At 36.4% G+C, this 17622-nt stretch overlaps 1 protein-coding gene across 2 annotated transcripts in view; it reads right to left on the bottom strand.

The window, feature by feature from the left end:
* The window catches only part of SLCO5A1 (solute carrier organic anion transporter family member 5A1), a 407994-nt gene that overhangs the window by 152061 nt on the left and 238311 nt on the right, over positions 1–17622 (bottom strand). For both annotated transcript variants that reach the window (XM_031946281.1, XM_003759718.2), the window contains exon 4: positions 6414–7980. In XM_031946281.1, coding sequence (XP_031802141.1) covers positions 6414–7425 — 1012 coding nt within the window. In that variant the 5' untranslated portion in view covers positions 7426–7980. The remainder of the gene's footprint in view (positions 1–6413; positions 7981–17622) is intronic.

Below are 17622 nucleotides of genomic sequence, written 5' to 3'. Positions count from 1 at the left end.
AGAATTCTTCAGGATCATCGAATTCAGGAGTTCAATGGACTTCACTAGACAACCAAAGGGATGCCTGACACATATAATAAAAGTTTAAGAATTTCTGATTTAATTCAATACCCTGGATTTTCAGATGAGAAAACTGAGACATTCAGAGATATAACACATCTTTCCCAAAAATCACAGTTATCAGTAAAGGTAAGACTAGAGCTAAGATCTATTAACTGACCAATATTCCCTACACCATAAAAGGAAAGAAAAAAAGAAAAAGAGGGAAGGGAGGAAGGGACACCAAAAACACACACAAAAAAAAACTACTTTCTAAAATGCTTTCTCAGGGTATCTAAAATTTCTCCTCAAGCATTAGTATCTTAAAAAAAAAAAAAGTCACGCTATACAAAAAGAAAAAAATAAAGCTGTGCTGACTGTCCATTACTTTTCCCTTAAAGAATCTGAACACTCAGAACTTGAAATTTCTGGTCATCAATTCATTGCTAGCAAAAGAAAACTTCTTACTAGTCAACAAGATAAAATCAGAGCAACAAAAGTCTTTGGAATCAACTCTTTAGGTCTCCTTCATCAATGACTAGGTCATTAATTACATGGGCAAAGTTGACCCACTCCAATCTCTATTTATAGCTGAGGAAACTGGGACTTAACATGGAAGTGAAATACATTGTCCAAAATCAAAAGCTAGCCAGTGGCAGATCTGGAACTATGATTCATGACTATTTATTCCAATGTCCTTTCTACATAGACAAAATATGGGATATTGTCTAGTACAAAGCTTCTTAAACTATTTCTATCCACAACCCCTTTTCACCCAAGAAATTTTTACATGACCCCAGATATGTAGGTATATAAAACTGATATACAAATTAAACATTTACTGAAAATAAATCACAATTCATGACCCCCATATATAGTTATGAGACCTTATATGGGGTCATGATTCATAGTTTAAGAAACTGGGGCCTAGACTTGGTGAAACTTGGATTCAAAACCCTCCTCCAATACTTTCTGACTGATTCCATGGATATTTCTTTTCATCTAACTCTTAGTTTCCTTATCTATTAAAAAAAAAAAGATAATACTAGCGAACATTTTTATAGTGCTTACTAAGTATTAGGCACTGTGCTATGTATTTTACAGATATTATCTCATTTGATCCTCACAACCACTTGAAAAGTAAGTGCTATTATTATCCACATTTAACACATGAGGAAACTTAGGCAAACAGTAGTTAAGTGACTTGCCCAGAGTTACACAGTTATAAGTGTCTGAGGCTACATCTGAGTTTGTCTTCCTGACCCCCAGACCCAATGCTTTATCCATTGTGCCAATCAGCTATCCCCAATAGCTGTGGTAGCTATCACACAAGGCTGCTATGAAGTTCCAAGGACATATATTTTGTAAAATTTAAAATACTAAATGAATATTTCTTTTAAAATAACTATATGTCAGTATCTTCTAGGCATTATGCTTAGGGCTGGAAATATAAAGATAAAAATGAAATGAGCTTATCTCTTAACAGAATAGGGCATGCATGTGCATGTTCGTGTGGGTGTGTATGTGTGTGAAGTTTCATTGTAATGAAACTTTTTTTTCATTGTAATGAATCTTTTTATGTATAAAAAGATGGGGATCCTGGAAAAAATTATAATGTATTCAATACATACAAAGGGAGTAGTCAATGCATTTTTTGGTAGTTTTGACTATTAAAACAATTATAACGATCTTTTAACATACTTAGTATTGCTCAATGCATGGATGAATGAATGTTATTAGACCATTCTATGTATCTTCTACAGGGATCTAATTCCCAAGTCATTCTCTTTTTTTGCTTCTTTGCCAAAGACCAAAGCTTGGTTCCCATTCTAGTTTTATTCTACATCCCATTCCCAAAATATAAGCAGACCTAAATGATACTCCTGGATATATCAGGTGATCAACAGATTCTTCCCTATTAAATTTGATTCCTTCCATTTTTTTCTCTCAATTGAATTCATGTAGAATTTGAAAGTTGTTGGGTTTGACCATGACAAATGCCTATTAACATGGGAAAATCTCTATTACCTAAAATAGGGACTAAATCTAAAATTTCATTTATATAGAAAGCTCCTAGATGAAATGACTCCTTCTACCCACACAGGTCAGCACCTTATAATCTTAGAGTTGCTTAGAATAGTAAGGAATTAAATGGCTTCCCTAGAATCACAAAAACCAGTACATGTCATAGGCAGGTCTTTCTGGGTTTGAAGCCAGCTCTCTATTCATCACTTCAACCTGACTCTATGAAGAGAACACACTGAACAAGACTCCAAAATAGCAAAGCTACCACTCAGGGAGAAACAAAGACCATTTAAAGGAACAAGTTGATACCAAAAAGAATTCTGCTTGCCTAGCACCCCTTGGTAAGATCAAAAAAATAGTTCTCCAAAACTGCTTTCTGTCAATGAATTTTGTAAAGACGACAATGTGGTACTACTTTGGTTTGCAGAAACCAGTGGCAATTGACAAACCAAAAGCCATCACAAATAAAATAGATCATTTAGTGAAAAAAGTTGCCTGCAACCCCCCTAAAGCAATGAAGCTGCTAATAATTTTAAAAGTCAAACTATCAAATTACCAAAAAATGAACTGTCTGCTCCTTTTATATGTATTGAATACCCCCTTGCTTTTTCTAGGTGCCCCATCTTTTTATGTGATGAAACTTCACCCCTAGAAAGAAGGAAGAAATATTCGGAATCATTTCTCGGGATCATCTTCCCACTAAATCATCATTCTACTTATAATGTTACACATGAAAAACACGAATTCCATACAATATGTCTCCTACCAGATGTTGGCACCCTGGGTATAAAGCCCCAGTGACATTGCCATTAGTTATAACTCTGTGACCAATGTTAACTTTGGCCATATTAATAATCATAAGGAACCACAGTAAGAATTAACCAATTTTATTGATTATTATTGAGAGATGAAAGGAACAGATTTGTTCTTTTACAGATTTCTCATCCCAAGTATGTCTCAAACTCAAATTATCTCAATGATGTGGTTTAAAGTAGTTGTTTCTCTTAATTCAGACCAAGCTACCAATGTTGTTTTACAAAAGCACAGAAACCAAACTGTATCACTTTATGCTGTTCTTCCAATTGTCCCCAAATATTTCTTCTGTCTAGTCACTCTTTGCCTACCCTCATTTCTCACTAGACAGGATTGTGTACTAATTCTTGGGGAGGGGGAGGGAGGCCTAAACTGAGATTCTTTGGGTTTCATATATTATTATTTTTTAGAAACTCATTTTATTTTTAGAAGAGAAACATATTAATAAGTTAATATCAGGAATTTATTCAAATAATAACTTTGAGAGCATTCCCCAGATCAGTAAACATAATACCAATTTGTACATCTCCAATCCATTATAATGAACTAATTCAGAATAACCACTCTGAATCATTGTAAGAATTTTTTAGTCATCAAAAATAATTAAATTTTTTCATTATATCATACTAAAACAAGAAAGCAGGTTATTGTGTTTTAGACAAAACTTAAAGTGGAATTGAAAAACATAAGAAGTTGGGATTAACTCTTAGGTGGAGAATTTACTGAGACTACTACAATACCTTTTCAGTAAAAGTACCCCTGTAAAATACTTTTAAGGTGACATTTACTATCTTCTGCATTAAAAAAAAAAAACAAAAAAACCTGGCCCAAATGTGCTCTCAACTTTTCTGTTTAGTTAGGAATTTACCTTCTTTCTGCTCTTTATTTTCCTCTGCTTCCTCATATATTCCTCCTTTACTGATCTTGCCCTTTTTTTCTCTTTTGGCCTCGGTTTTTCTATGATGGTGAAGTTATTTCTTTTCCCCAAAAGCATCACTTCCTCTTTCCCCATTTGAAAACATAAAAATTGATACTGACCTAGATAGATCTTCTTAATTCCAAATTGCTTTTTAATTCCAAAACATGATTAGTTCACATATTTAGTAGTAAAAACTCTACCTCTTATCTGTGATTACCCATTTTCTCTAAAAAGGACTTTCATGTATGAAGACAGATATTTTAAGAGACAATTAATTGGCAATCTCTGAGTCTTTACTAGAATTCAGATTGCCTTCAACTACTAAAATCTCTATCTACTTTTGAATTTTCACTGAAGGAGCCCTTAAAATAGCTTTTAAAGGGCTTGGAGGATGATTGTATTTCTGATTAAGGACTTTTCATCATACCAAAAGTTTTATCCCCTTCTACACTCAGCCTTACAGCTCCATTGCATATTCAAACATGTGTTTCAGTTTCTTTATATTTTGTGCGGTTGGAAATCTCAGTTCCTATAGGTTTCTTAAAGATAACTAATACAAAAAGCCTCAATCCAAAATTCCCCCAAATGTCTCAAAAAAAAAAAAAAACACAACACAGCACAACAACAACAATCTACTACCACACGACCAAATGTAATCTTGCTAAATAGTTTCCTTTCCCCGTTGTAAGTGAATCTTTTCATGATCCAAATTTTGAAAAAGTGTATAATTTTTTTTTTAATCCTGTGGTCTGGAAAAGTCAATAACACTAGGTCTGAATCTCTGAAATTTTACATAAGCATTCAGATTTTAAAATTTACAATTTATCAATAACTCACTTAAAGATCTCATGATATTTTAGTCACCAAAATAAGCCTTTGAGGTAGTTGGTACTAATATTATCATTATTATTCTCATTTTACAAGACAGGAAACTAAGACTCAGGAATAACTTGCCTGTGGTTATACATCTAGTAAGAAGTTGTGATTTGAGCCCAAATCACACTGATTTCAGGCCTAGTACTTTTTCCACTACTTCTTGTTCCCTAGAAATTAAAACTTCATCTTAGTTTGTTTAGGACACTGTAAATAACAAATTTTGCCAAAATTTCTCTTTCGGTATCTTTTAGAGAGTTGTTATTTACTTTTCCTGTTGTTTGGGAGAGGAAAAGTTAGTTCTCTGACTCAAAGGGCTTTAACATTTTGATATTGATATATTTTCTCAGGTGTCATAAAGGAGGCTCATTGCTGCCAGTTCTCCTGATGTAATTTAAATTATTGCCAAGGGAATGTTTAAAAAACTGTGGGGTTTTTCCCTCTGTGTTTTAAGAACAGTTTGAGACAAGGAGACAAGTGAAATGGTTCTGTACTGTTACTTACTATTACCTAGATCTTATCTCCAAGAATGAAAATTAAAAACTAGGAATTTTTTCTCTGATATGATTAAACAACTTCCACACTTTACCCATGGAAGATTCTAGCAATAATTATCTCTGATCTGGGGAAAAGATTATATGATTTGATTGCATCTGCATGGTTATTAGTAGCTTGTGAAACTTCCAAAATTCTGGATTCTTCATACACATAAATAAATAAGTTTAATAAATACTCTGAAGTGTTAAGAACTTCTAAAAATAATATCCTGATTTGGTCCCTCCATAAAGAGTAACTGAAAAGAAGAAAAGACTTTAGTAGAAAAACTTCTGACGTATTCACTTTCTCAACTACTTTTACCAAATCTTCAAATATAGGACTCAGTTCTGAAGTGGACTACTAGTATAGACAGTCCTTTAAAGTTATCCTGTACAAGGAGAAATCAGGCTTCCACTTGCACTAGTTGCCAAGGTTCACACACCATTCTTTAAGTAATATCACCTCATATATTCCTCTCTGCTCTCAGAAAAAAAAAAAAAAAGGATTAGGGGTGAATTTAGCAATTACAACTAAATATTAACATCCAAAAGCCACTTCTTGGCAAAACTATAGTGTAATTTGGTAGTCATAAAGTTAACTTTTTTAATCCAATGTAAGTTAATGAACTTGATATCATTCAAGAATTTTCCCCCAAAGGCACAAGTAAAATTAATTATAAGATATATATATATATATATATACAAATGCCTACAATAAAGTAAATTTTCAATGCAACTAATTTTTGTTTAACCTTGCAATGATGGGGAGGATGAAATAAAAACAACAAATAATCTAAAATTTAGCTCACTGCTGCACTCCCATACAGCCCCTTAGATCAGTTGTTTTGTAGCATAACTGATCTGAGTTTCTACAAGAACAGTGCAAAATAAAAGGGGAGAATAACCAAGGACCATAATCTGGAGAGAAAAATCAGTATCTTCATTATGATCTTCACTCATATCAAAAGTTATCTATGATTGGAGAATGAAAAAAATGAATTGAAAATTTATTCACTATACCCTGGATGACAACCATCATTCCAAAATAACTAGCACCAATGCAGCACAAACAGAATGTGAAACATCACTAAGTCAAGTAGTCTGGAAAATGGTGGTAGTGAGGGGGAAAGGTGGCTTCTTAAAAAGGAACACATTTTGGTCATTGGTTTTGAGAATGGATGTTGTTAAAGACCACAAGAATGCCTTACCTAGGTACAATGATGCGTTTTCTTTCTTGACATTGTCATCTAAGTAGGTTGGTCCCAAGGTATAAATAGGAGTGGAGCCCATACCAATGAGAATCTGTGCACCAATGAATAAAGCTACATAGAGCGAGTGATCATTACCACCAGCGTCCTTCCAACAGGCAGATGACTCCAAAAGATCTCTGGCACTGCTGTTGCTATTCAAACACAAACCCTCGTTGGAAACTGAGGAGTTCATTTCTTGAATCTGGTACGGTGGAGAGATGAAATGAGGTAAAGAAAACAGGGCAGCCCCCACTGCAATGAAGAGTCCACCCACTGCGAGCCACAGAGGCCGCCTGCCCCGGCCTCCAAAGTAACTGATGAAAACAACTACAACAAGACTCCCAATGTCAAAACAGCTGACCAGCAGCCCGGACTCTGAACTTTTCAAGCTGTAGCGCCTCTCGATGGTGGTGATGACACTGCTGAGGTACCCTGAAACCATCAATGACTGGATAAAGGTCAGGAAGCACATGCAAACCAAAAAGCAACGAGAATCCGTCAAAACCACGTGGAGGCATCTTCTATCTTGCAGGGTTGCCAGGGTGGAGGAAACGGACAGGCCTTGGGTGGAGGAAACCGACAAGCTTTTGCCCAGGGCGACCACGTGGTTGCAGTCTAAAGTCCCCGCCATCCCAGAAGAAATGGAAGGGTTGCGGGAAAATACAGTTCGGGAAGAGGCTGAGCAGCTGGTCCCCAGCTGAATCGGAAGCGGGTCTATGCATCGCCTCACCTCGGTGCCCCCTGAGAAACCGTAAAAGCCCGATTTGGGCCTCCTTAAAGAGCTATGCCTTTTATCTGCCCTCCGGGGGCTAGGGTCCCGCCTGCCAAGGAAGTTCAGAATTGGCAAGCTCTTGGACCTACGGGTCTCATATTTGCCCTCTTCCAGGGCATTGGAGGCTGCTGTTCCCTCCTTCTGCTCTCCCACCTGAAGCTTCATTGCCCCCGCGCCCTCGCCCTCGGGCGCAGCCATGGCAAGTCTAATTCAGATTAAGTTAGTGACTGACCCCACACAAGGACCCTGCTGAAGCTCTTCAGCCACCCTGCACAAGGCGCCAAAGCCGGGCCCATGCGGGAGCGCTGTGGGACCGGGACTGGGGACCCTGAGCAGCGGGGCAGATCATAGTAACTAGCAGACAGAAGCCAAATACATCCCGGGTTCAGAGGGAGCCCGACAGGCTCCAGGCCGCATGCCCCCAGCTGTCCTCCAGTGAGCCCTGACTGAATACCACCTCTTGTCAGAAGCTCGCAGGGGGCGCCTTGCCTGCCCCGGGTGCATCCCCTCCCTCTCTCACTCTCAAAACGTAACCAGCAGGATCCCTCCGGCCCCCAGTGCCGGTTATGCAGAGGTGCGAAGTGCTAGGACAGTGATGGGGTAATGGATGGACCCGTGGCTTGGCTGAGGGTGAACAAGACTCTCTCCGGTAGTTTGCATCCCTCGTCTGCCTTCCTTTCCTGCGAAGCTGTAGAAGGGGAGCTCGTCCTCACTGCCTCGGCTTCCAAAACCCTGAGGGGAAAAACTTCCAACCTGAAAGGCACACAGAGAGAAAGAGAAATGAAAGGTCAGAGGAGCCAGCAGCTTTTGCCTGCCTTCCCAGGGCATTTACTGGACCAACCATACCAGTGAGGGGGTAGGATCAATGCTATGGGACGAAAACCTGCAGGAAGAAGGGGAAAGAGAGTGCTGTCGGACTCAGTGTTTAGACTCAGAAACAATAAGCCAGGCGGCAGAGATCCTCTCTCATTGTCTACCAGAGCAGCAGTCCCTGGCCCTGCCCCGCCCCCTCACCCCTTTGGCAATGGGCAGCACATCTGTTTTAACATGTTAATAATTATTAATCTGTCAGCTATGACTCAGAAGCAGCTTCCTTTTATTTGGGGGGAACTAATTGTAACCTGTCCTACTCCTACTGCATTTCCCAAAATAGAAAATATCCATTAGAACAAAGGAAAGTTAACAGAGAAGACTCGGTTCACTTCTGTTTAAAAAAAAAAAATCTACTAGTATGTAAGAATGTACATACACTTGTGCAAACCCACGTGTGCGCTACTGAATACATGTCCGTTTAATTCATCAATTGAGAAGCCCTTTTATTTAAAGCCAAAAGCCGTACCAAAAGGTCAGCATGCCCGCGCCTTTATTTCCAGTACTAAAAATAAATCCCACGGAAAGAAATATTCAATTACAATTATCAAGGGCATTCAAGGCTGCATCCCACACTGAGCCTGTCTCTGGGGGCACAGTGCCACTAGAAACTGAACATCTTAAGAGCAGGAATTCTCCATGCTGACGAAGGAGAGGGTAATGTCAAGAAACAAAGAAATAGCGGTAGGGGAAGCCTGTTGTAGATTGAACCACTCTCTCTACCTAACACAGTTCCAAACATACATTTGCGACATACACATAACTATATAAGATGAGCGCTGGCATAGTAAGTACAGAAGAAGCTTCATAATTACACAAAGTGAACGCAGACTGTACGCCACTGGCGTGTGCATGCGTACACACACAAACACACACACTTAACATATAGAGATGGATGAACTGCTGCAAAACAAACAACATACACATTACTAGCTTGAAATCAGCAGGATTGAACTGAGTGGAAGTGCTCTCTGTAAATCCTCATAACCAGCTCTCAAGCCGCACATTAGTCCTCGGGTCATAGACATACGTGCAGCCAAAGCGAGAGTACTGGGTGGGGGGAGGAGTGGGGGAGGGGATTAGGGAGGGGAGGACTTCGTTCAGCTCCACTCTAATCCTGATGTCCCCGCTCTGCCTTTGTGCTGCTGGATTTTAAATAAATAAATAACCCTTTGGGGAGGTGGCTGAGATGGAGAAACTCCTAGATCCGTCTCGCGGCAGCCACTTTGCTCCTCCACCGGACTCCAGCTCACTTCCTCTCACAGGATCGCAGCGTAAAGGTCCTAGAGCTCACAAAGCCGGGTTTCCCTTACCCGCGCTCCCGCAAGAGCTGCGCTCTCGGGGAATCCCACCGGCTGCAGAAGCACGGATCTGGGGAATCCCAGCAAACTCCCATCCAGGGCAGGATGAATGTCAGCCACAAGAATGATACAGGAAGCATCGTTAGCACAGGTTTAAGAGAACTACATCCACCGGACAGGGGAGTCCTAGGGGAGAGGATGCTAGTGAGCAGGTGTGATATTCAATAGAGCCGCCCAGGGAGAGAAGGAATAGCAAAAAGAGAGAAAAGTAATACTGCTAAGGAACACAATCAACAGCTACTCACTCGTGTGTCTGCCTGAAAGTGGGACACCGGGATGGGGAAGGGAAAGGTGGAGGCGGAGGAGATGGGTGCTGTTTAAAGAGGTTGCCTCTTGCTTCAGTCCCGGCGCCGGTAAATCAGTGAACGAGACTATGCGTGACTCCAGCTGAACTCTTCCTCCACCTCCTGAGTGTCACCTAACACTCTCCTCCCCTCTAAACACATATACACAAAAAGACTGAGAAGCAGCAGCAGCAGAGGGCGCAGGCGCACACCAGAGCCCTATATGAACTCTTAGAATAGCTGGAGGAACGAATTCCTCCGGGTCTGAAGCATGTGGTGATTATGAAAAGAGGAATAGCTCGCCATGACCCACCCCCCATCTACTAAGGGGGAAAAACAAACAGATGTGTTTTAAAAGTTCCTTACAAAAAAATCCTGGGAGTCTGGGAATGTAAGTATTCTTATCCCTATTTTACACATGAGGTGTACAGTGACTAATAGCATCATACATCAAGAGATGGAAGGGGTTTTAGAAGTCAGCTAATCCAAACCCTTAATTTGTCAGATGAAAGTAAGGTCTAAGATCATAAAGGGAGTGTCAGAACTTGAAACCACGGCTTGTGGCTTCAGAATTGGTATTCCAGAGTCAAAGCCCAGATTTAATCTCCAGATCTGACCCCAAATTCAATTCTCTTTCTACTAAATTATGATGTATTTCTTTCCTATGGTATGTACCCATAGTTGTAATAGGGTAGGGGGGAGCTAGGAGAAACAAAATGGAAAAGAGCACTGGAAGAGAGAGTAATTGATAGGTTGTTATCATTACATATAGTATGTCTTCTTAAAAGTTTTATTAGAATGGCCCTGATGAGGAAAGTCTGCTACAATTTAAAATAAATGTTAAAAATAATTTTCATCCACAGTGATATATAGAAGTATACCAGTTTCTATTCATCTATATACTACTGATTTATTTGAGAATTTGGAACTTCAGAGTTCACTGTCTTTTTTAGATTTTTTTAAATGTAGTAAAAGTTGAGTATGAAGTTGTACTGAGCAGAAAGTGATTCACATTTGGAAAGCTTCTATTAAAGGCCCAAAAAATTGGCCTACTGAGTTTGCATTTAGTTAAATAAAAACAAATTTGAGTACTTCTGCCATATTTCATTTGCAGTGTTTGTATAGGAAAGTAAACCAAATTAATAAATTATTCTTAATTTCATACCATCAACAATTTTACACATGAACAGCTTCTAAGTTGTTCCTTCTATGAAGAAATTGACACTTCTGTATATTTCACAGTATCATATTTCAAACAGAAAGGGGCCTTAGAAACCATAGAGTCTAATCCCTTTGTTTTACAGATGAGGAAACTGAGACACAGAGAATTCCTTTTTCAGGGTCATATAACTAAAAAATCTGCATCAGGACTTGCACTTAGGTGTTGAGTCCAACTTCAGTATCCTATTGCCTACTTATCAATTTTCTAGCTCTAAGTTTCTCAAAGTAATCAATATGTCTTTATACTATCATGTCACCTGTAGAAGGGCATGATAGAAAAGTTCTCTATAGCAATTCACAAGGTGAGAGAGAAGGAAAGATGCTAAACCTGAAGCAGGACTATGACCTCACAGCCTTGAGAAATCTCTTTTCCAATAGCTATTTGGAAATCCCAGTCAATCTTGGTCTAATCCATGAGGTCCCTGTTCCTCAAGAAAGTGATTTATTTTGTTGCATAATTATAATTATTTTCAAATTGCCTTTTCCCTAGCAATCAGTGTTTTTCTATCTTTATTAAGCAGATATTTGTCCATACTTTTTTTTAATAGAAAATAAACCTTCAGGGCAACTAGATGACTCAGTAGATAGAGCACTGACCCCTGAAGTCAGAAGGACCCGAGTCCAAATGTGATTTCAGATATTTAATACTTAATAGCTGTATGACCCTGAGCAATTCACTTAACCCCAATTGCCTGGCAAAAAGGAAAAAAAACCTTCTCCCACTAGTTTTTACTGGCTCTAAGAAAAAAAAATTATCCACTCTCTTCCAATAATACCTTGGAATAGTAACAGATAAGATAGGCAGTCAAATGAAGGTATAATGGTGAACATTTTAAAACACTACTTTAAAAAATACACACACCTTCAATGTCAGAAAATTTCACTATACATATCACTTAGATATTTATTATGTGATATCAAGTTACATAATTTACAATAAACCTCGGGGGGGGGAAACCGTGATAGAGGCAAATTTTAAGTCCTGCCTGAGACACAAAGAAGTTTTGATTTTTCACACTGCTTTCTTATACCTCCTTTTCAGCAGCTAATACCACTTCGAGAAGAAAAATATTATAAATTCATTTATACATGAGTTCATGTTACCCAGGGACATTTTATATGAATTGAAGGCCACCAAGACAGGGCAATTATTAACCCAAAAGAAATTAATCTCTAATGTTAGAATTTCAAATATTATTATACCTGAATAAGAGAAATATATTTGAAAAGAATCTTCTTTTTTCAGTCATAACATATTACTAACAGGGCTTCTCCTGGATCCCTATTTTGCTACAATGTATCCACATTTACTTAAGCCATTGGTTTAAAAAATGATATAACTACATCTATATAGTAACCTAATCACTACTACTGACTTATTATGATTTATCTGGAGACAAATGATACTATTAGAAAAACTCTAGAAAGCATTATTAAGGATTATGAAGACTTGAAATATAAAATCAAGACATTAAGGACACAAGTGGTATTTTCATCACTGTTACAGATTGAAGATAAAGACGTTAGAAGGGAAAGGACAATTTCAGAACTGAATAGCTGCTTAAAATGCTGATATCTGAAAGCCAGTTTTAGATTCCTGGAACCCAGCTTAAAGTCTTTTATAATCATTGTTATAATATGTATTTGCCTGGATTTTGCAAACCTAAACAAACTATATTTGAAAATAAAAAAGAACAAGGTAGGAGAAAAGTGGATCCATATATACAACTACTTACAAAAGAGAATAGCTACAATGTAAGAAAAATAATAACAATATAGATGTCCAGAAATCCATAGAAGAAAAAAGTCCAGAAAGAAATCAGAAATAAAAAATATTATCTTACATGTTGGTTTGTTTGTTAGAAATGCACAAAACAAAGTATTGAGAATAAGATGAACTAAAGCTCATGACCCAAGGATACAAATTGACCTCTAAGTTTTCACTAAGACTTCTTGTATAACAAGACTTTAGACTGGAAAATGACTTTCATAAGAATCATCTCAAAAAAAAAATAGATGAAAAGATTGATAGAGTAGCATTTATATTAAGACTATACATTTATATGAAGAATCCCAAAGTGTGAAATCATGATTTGGAGCACTTAAGCAAAGATTATTGGATGGAGAAAGAGAAAGTATATTATCAGTGTTTATTATAAAATACCTTGACAGAAGGAATGGATAAATGCGAAGTTTGGGACACAGATTATAATTTGAGCACAAAAACATTATATAGTAATGAAGAGGAGTAGGCTTAAATTATATGGACATCTGCTAAATTCTCTGTATACCAAAAGTAGATCAACTAAATTCTTGGCTTACTTTAATTAAAACTGCATCTTTCTAAAGACAGAGGAATCAATCAGGGAAATTGTTATTCTGGATTTAATTCTCATCAAAGAATTGTTTGAAGAAGGAATGATGGGAGAGACTAGAGAAAGTGACCACTCCATCTTTAAAACCATCTTTCTAAAAATCCAAAGGACATGTAAGATAATGTCCAGCTTTTCTTGATCAGACATTCTAAGGACTTGAGAAAAACAAGCAACATATCATGGTATAGAATTCTACAAGGGATTGCTCTCAAAAAGTGGGGAGGGAAAACTAGAAAATACAGATGATATTTTTAAGACATATATCAATAGAAATTAATTTCTTTTAAAGAGGAAAAATGGGAGAGCAAGAGATGGTTACAGACAGCATTTAGGAACCTAAATTTTTGTAGGGTACAGGAACAGGTGCCAACTGATACTATCATATCCTACCCAGCTTCAGGTAATAGACCATCTCTGTGAGAGAGAATAGTCTTAGACTATGTTCCCAGAGCAAGGGGAAAATTTAGAAGTAAGCAGCTGTTGTGAGGTTCAGACTCCAGGAGGAGTCTCAGTTCCAGCTTCCAGCCTAAATAGAAGCTTATAAAGGAATAACCAGGGCAAAAAACACAGACCAAAGGGAAACTTATAAGTCTATCACTCTGAATCAACAGAGCTTTCTAAATGGCTTGAATAGCTGAATTCACTTGTAATCTACTAATGTGACAAGTCCACAGGCAGCTTGTTCAGACTCAAGCTCAGGTCATGAGATTACAGAACTCAGACCACATAAGCAGCAATTGGATTTGTTTTTGAAGAACTGAGAGCTTATAGGTCCTTTCATGAGTTGTCCCAGAGATCATGGAATAATTTAATACTCATTATATATATATATATATATATATATATATATATATATATATATATAATATATATATATATATATATATATATATATATATACACATCAATAGCAGAACCAGCTTCAATCTAAATTTAGTCCAGAAGTGTGAAGAACAGGGACCAATCATAAAATTCGAAGCAAGGAAGTAGGTTGGAAGAATGAACAAATATAAACAAGAATCTCACCATAAAAAGCTTCTATGATGAAAGGGACACTCAAGACCAAACCCAAAAGAACAATAACTTGAAATGTCTATAAACAATACTTCAAGCAATGGAATCTGGGCACAAACTCAACTTAGAATTCCTTGAAGAAATGGAAAAGGGGTGTTTTTAATTTAATTAATTAACTTTTGTTAATACATTAATTTTAAATTTTTTAATTAAAATGAGATAGTGGGTTGGAATACAAAAGAAATGAGAGGCATGGAAGATTGGAAAGGAAATCAACAGTTCACACAAAAAGTACAAAACTTTGCCCAAGCAAGAAACCTTCTGGAAACTAGAATAGACTGAATAGAAGAAAATAACTCCATAAGATAACAAGAAATATTTTTTAAAGTAAAGAAAAGTGAAAAAGGTAAAAGAAATAAAGTATATCATAGTAAAAACAACCAGTCTGGAAAACAAATTGAGAAAAAAATAAGAATTATTGAAAGCCACAAACCAAAAGAAGAACGTAAATATTATATAAAAGAAATTCATAAAAGATAACTGCCCAGAGCTCTTAAAACTAGAAGGCAAAGTAAAATAGAAAGAAACCACTAGTCACCATCTGAAAGAAAATTCCAAAATGAAAATTCCCACCCATGCTATATCCAAAATCCAGAGCCTTTGTTAGGTCAAAAAAAAAAAAATTAGTACAAACAACCAGAAAGAAAGATATCAAGTACTGAGGAGTCACAGTCAGGATCACACATTATTTAGCAGCTACCACTATAAAGATACCAAGAATTTAGAAAATAATATTCTAGAAGGCACTTTGGCTTGGAACCAAAAATAACTTGGCCAAGAAAAAAAATTAGTACAAGGAGAAAATGGATTTTTAAAGAAATAGAGAACTTCTAAATATTCCTTATGAAAAGACCAAAACATCATATTTAAAGTACAAATATACAAGTCAAGAGAAACATAAAAATATAAATATGAATGAACAATGACAAAGGAGTAACAAGAACAAACTGCTTACATCCAAATTTAAGGAGACAACATATGTGTCCTTTCTAAACTATGATCATCAGAGGTAATAAAGAGAGTCTAATTGAATAAAAGATCTAAGAGTGATTCTATTATACAATGAGGATCTTAAAAGAAGATTTGAAAAGTAGGGAAAGAGGACTACACTGGAGGGGAAAAGGGAAAGAAAGGTTCAAGAAAATTATTTCACAATGTTAGGGTGCACAAATAGAAGTCTATACAAGTAATGAAGAAGGGGTGAGGGAAGGAGCTGGCACTTGAACTGATAAAAGGAAGAAAGAATACACACAAACACACAATTGGAGAAGGGAATGGACTTACAGAAATGTCACTCAATGGGGAAATCAGAGGAAAAGGAAAGAAGGTAGAAGAGGTAAATAGATGGAGTTTGGATTAAGGGAGGAATTAGTCCAAAACAAAACAAATTCTTGGGATGTACAAGAATATTTATAGATCTTTTGTAGTGACAAAAAATTGGAAACTGAGGAGGTACTCATCAATTGGGGAATGGAAAAACATGTTATATATAAAAATTTGATGGAATACAATTGTACTATAGGAAATTATCAAGATGGTTTCAGAGAAATTTGGGAAGACTTGTATAAACTGATACAGAGTACCATGAGCAGTACATTTATATAATGTAAAAATAACCAGCATTGAAAAACTTAAGAACTCTGATCAGTATAGTAGCCTATAGCGTATAGGATTCCAGAGAACTAATGATGAAGCATGCTGCCCATTTCCTAACTGAGAGTTTGGGTTGTTCAAAGTATAGAAAGAAACATTTTATTCTTAGACTCAGCCAATGTAGAAATTTACTTTCCTTGATTCCACATGTTTGTAACAAAAATTATATTTTTCTTTTTGTCATAGTTTGGGAGTACTATGAGAAGACATTTTTACTGATTAAAAAATAAAATGTAAAAAGAAAGAAGATGGAAACAAGGTCAAGGAATGAAGAATATCAGCTTATTGAAATATATGCTTAATGACAATGATAGTTTTTCTTTTTGCATTTGTATCCCCAAGTACCTAAAATAGTATCTACATATAAGTGTTTTTAAAAATGCTTTTTGGCTTTGATTAGAATGGATGGAAGATAAATATTAAAACAGAGCATGCTCCTAGAAAGATACTACTACTAGCAATGCCAAAGTTCATCAAGCTGGGAGTAGTATGGAATGCTAAGAACTACAATGGATCAAACAAGGGATAGGACCAACATAAGGTGGATCAGGGAGGGACAGTGAATTCAAGATAATGATAGTCACCAACAGAGAGTTCAAATTTTTTTTTACCTTTTTTTGGCTAAGGAGGGGTAGCCTTTGGCTAAAATGAATAGAACAAAAATGGCCAATAAGGATTTGAAACCCAAGCTAAATCACAAGATACATTTTACTAGCTTTGATGAAATCACCATTCCTAGAAAAGTCAAATCCCAGGGTACTAAAAGAATTGGAAAATTTGATTACTAAGCCATCATCATTGGTATTTGAAAAATCTTTAAGGAGGGGAGAATGTCATAACTGCATAATCTTGGGCAAATTATTTGCCTTCACTAAACCCTCAATTTCTTCATCTATAAAAGGTTAGATTATTATGACTTCTATTGTCCTTTATGGCTTTAAATCCATGATTTTATCAGCCCTACAGCATACCATGAAAGGAGATAACTACTTGGGAAAAAAAAATCTGTATCACAGAATAACTAACTACATAGGATCATAGATTTGAAACTGGAAAGGATTTTAGAGATTATCTAATTCAGCTACCTTATTTTAAATATGAGTAAATTGATATCCAAAGAAGTTATGACTTCAGCCAAGGTAACAAAGGTAAAAAGTGATAAAACAAGGATTTGAATTACTATTGTAGGTTAAAATTGGCTTTAATGTTACTGTAGATACAGAACTTTTCATTGTAAACCTGTAGTGATACAATTCTAAAAGGGAGTGAAAGAAAGAAAAAAGGGGAAAAAAAGAAAAAAAAATTCACATGATGATTTTATAATATATTTAAAAGGAATTATAAGTTGTACAAAAAATTTTTGCAGTTTCATGCGCAATCATTTGTCATGTTATGTTATGGAAATTCTTGTTTTATTCCATTAATTTAAATTAAATGATTTTTTTTTAAAAATTACCTGGAGAAAATGTCTAGGCGGTATAGTGGTTGACACTCAACAAAGTGTGTGACTCTGCACAAGTCACTTAACTCCAATTACCTTACCCCCCAAAAAAAAAT

This window comes from Sarcophilus harrisii, chromosome 1 (assembly GCF_902635505.1).
Source record: "Sarcophilus harrisii chromosome 1, mSarHar1.11, whole genome shotgun sequence".
Taxonomy (NCBI): domain Eukaryota; kingdom Metazoa; phylum Chordata; class Mammalia; order Dasyuromorphia; family Dasyuridae; genus Sarcophilus; species Sarcophilus harrisii.
Note: the sequence above shows the minus strand (reverse complement) of the source record. Positions and strands in the feature narration are given on the sequence as shown.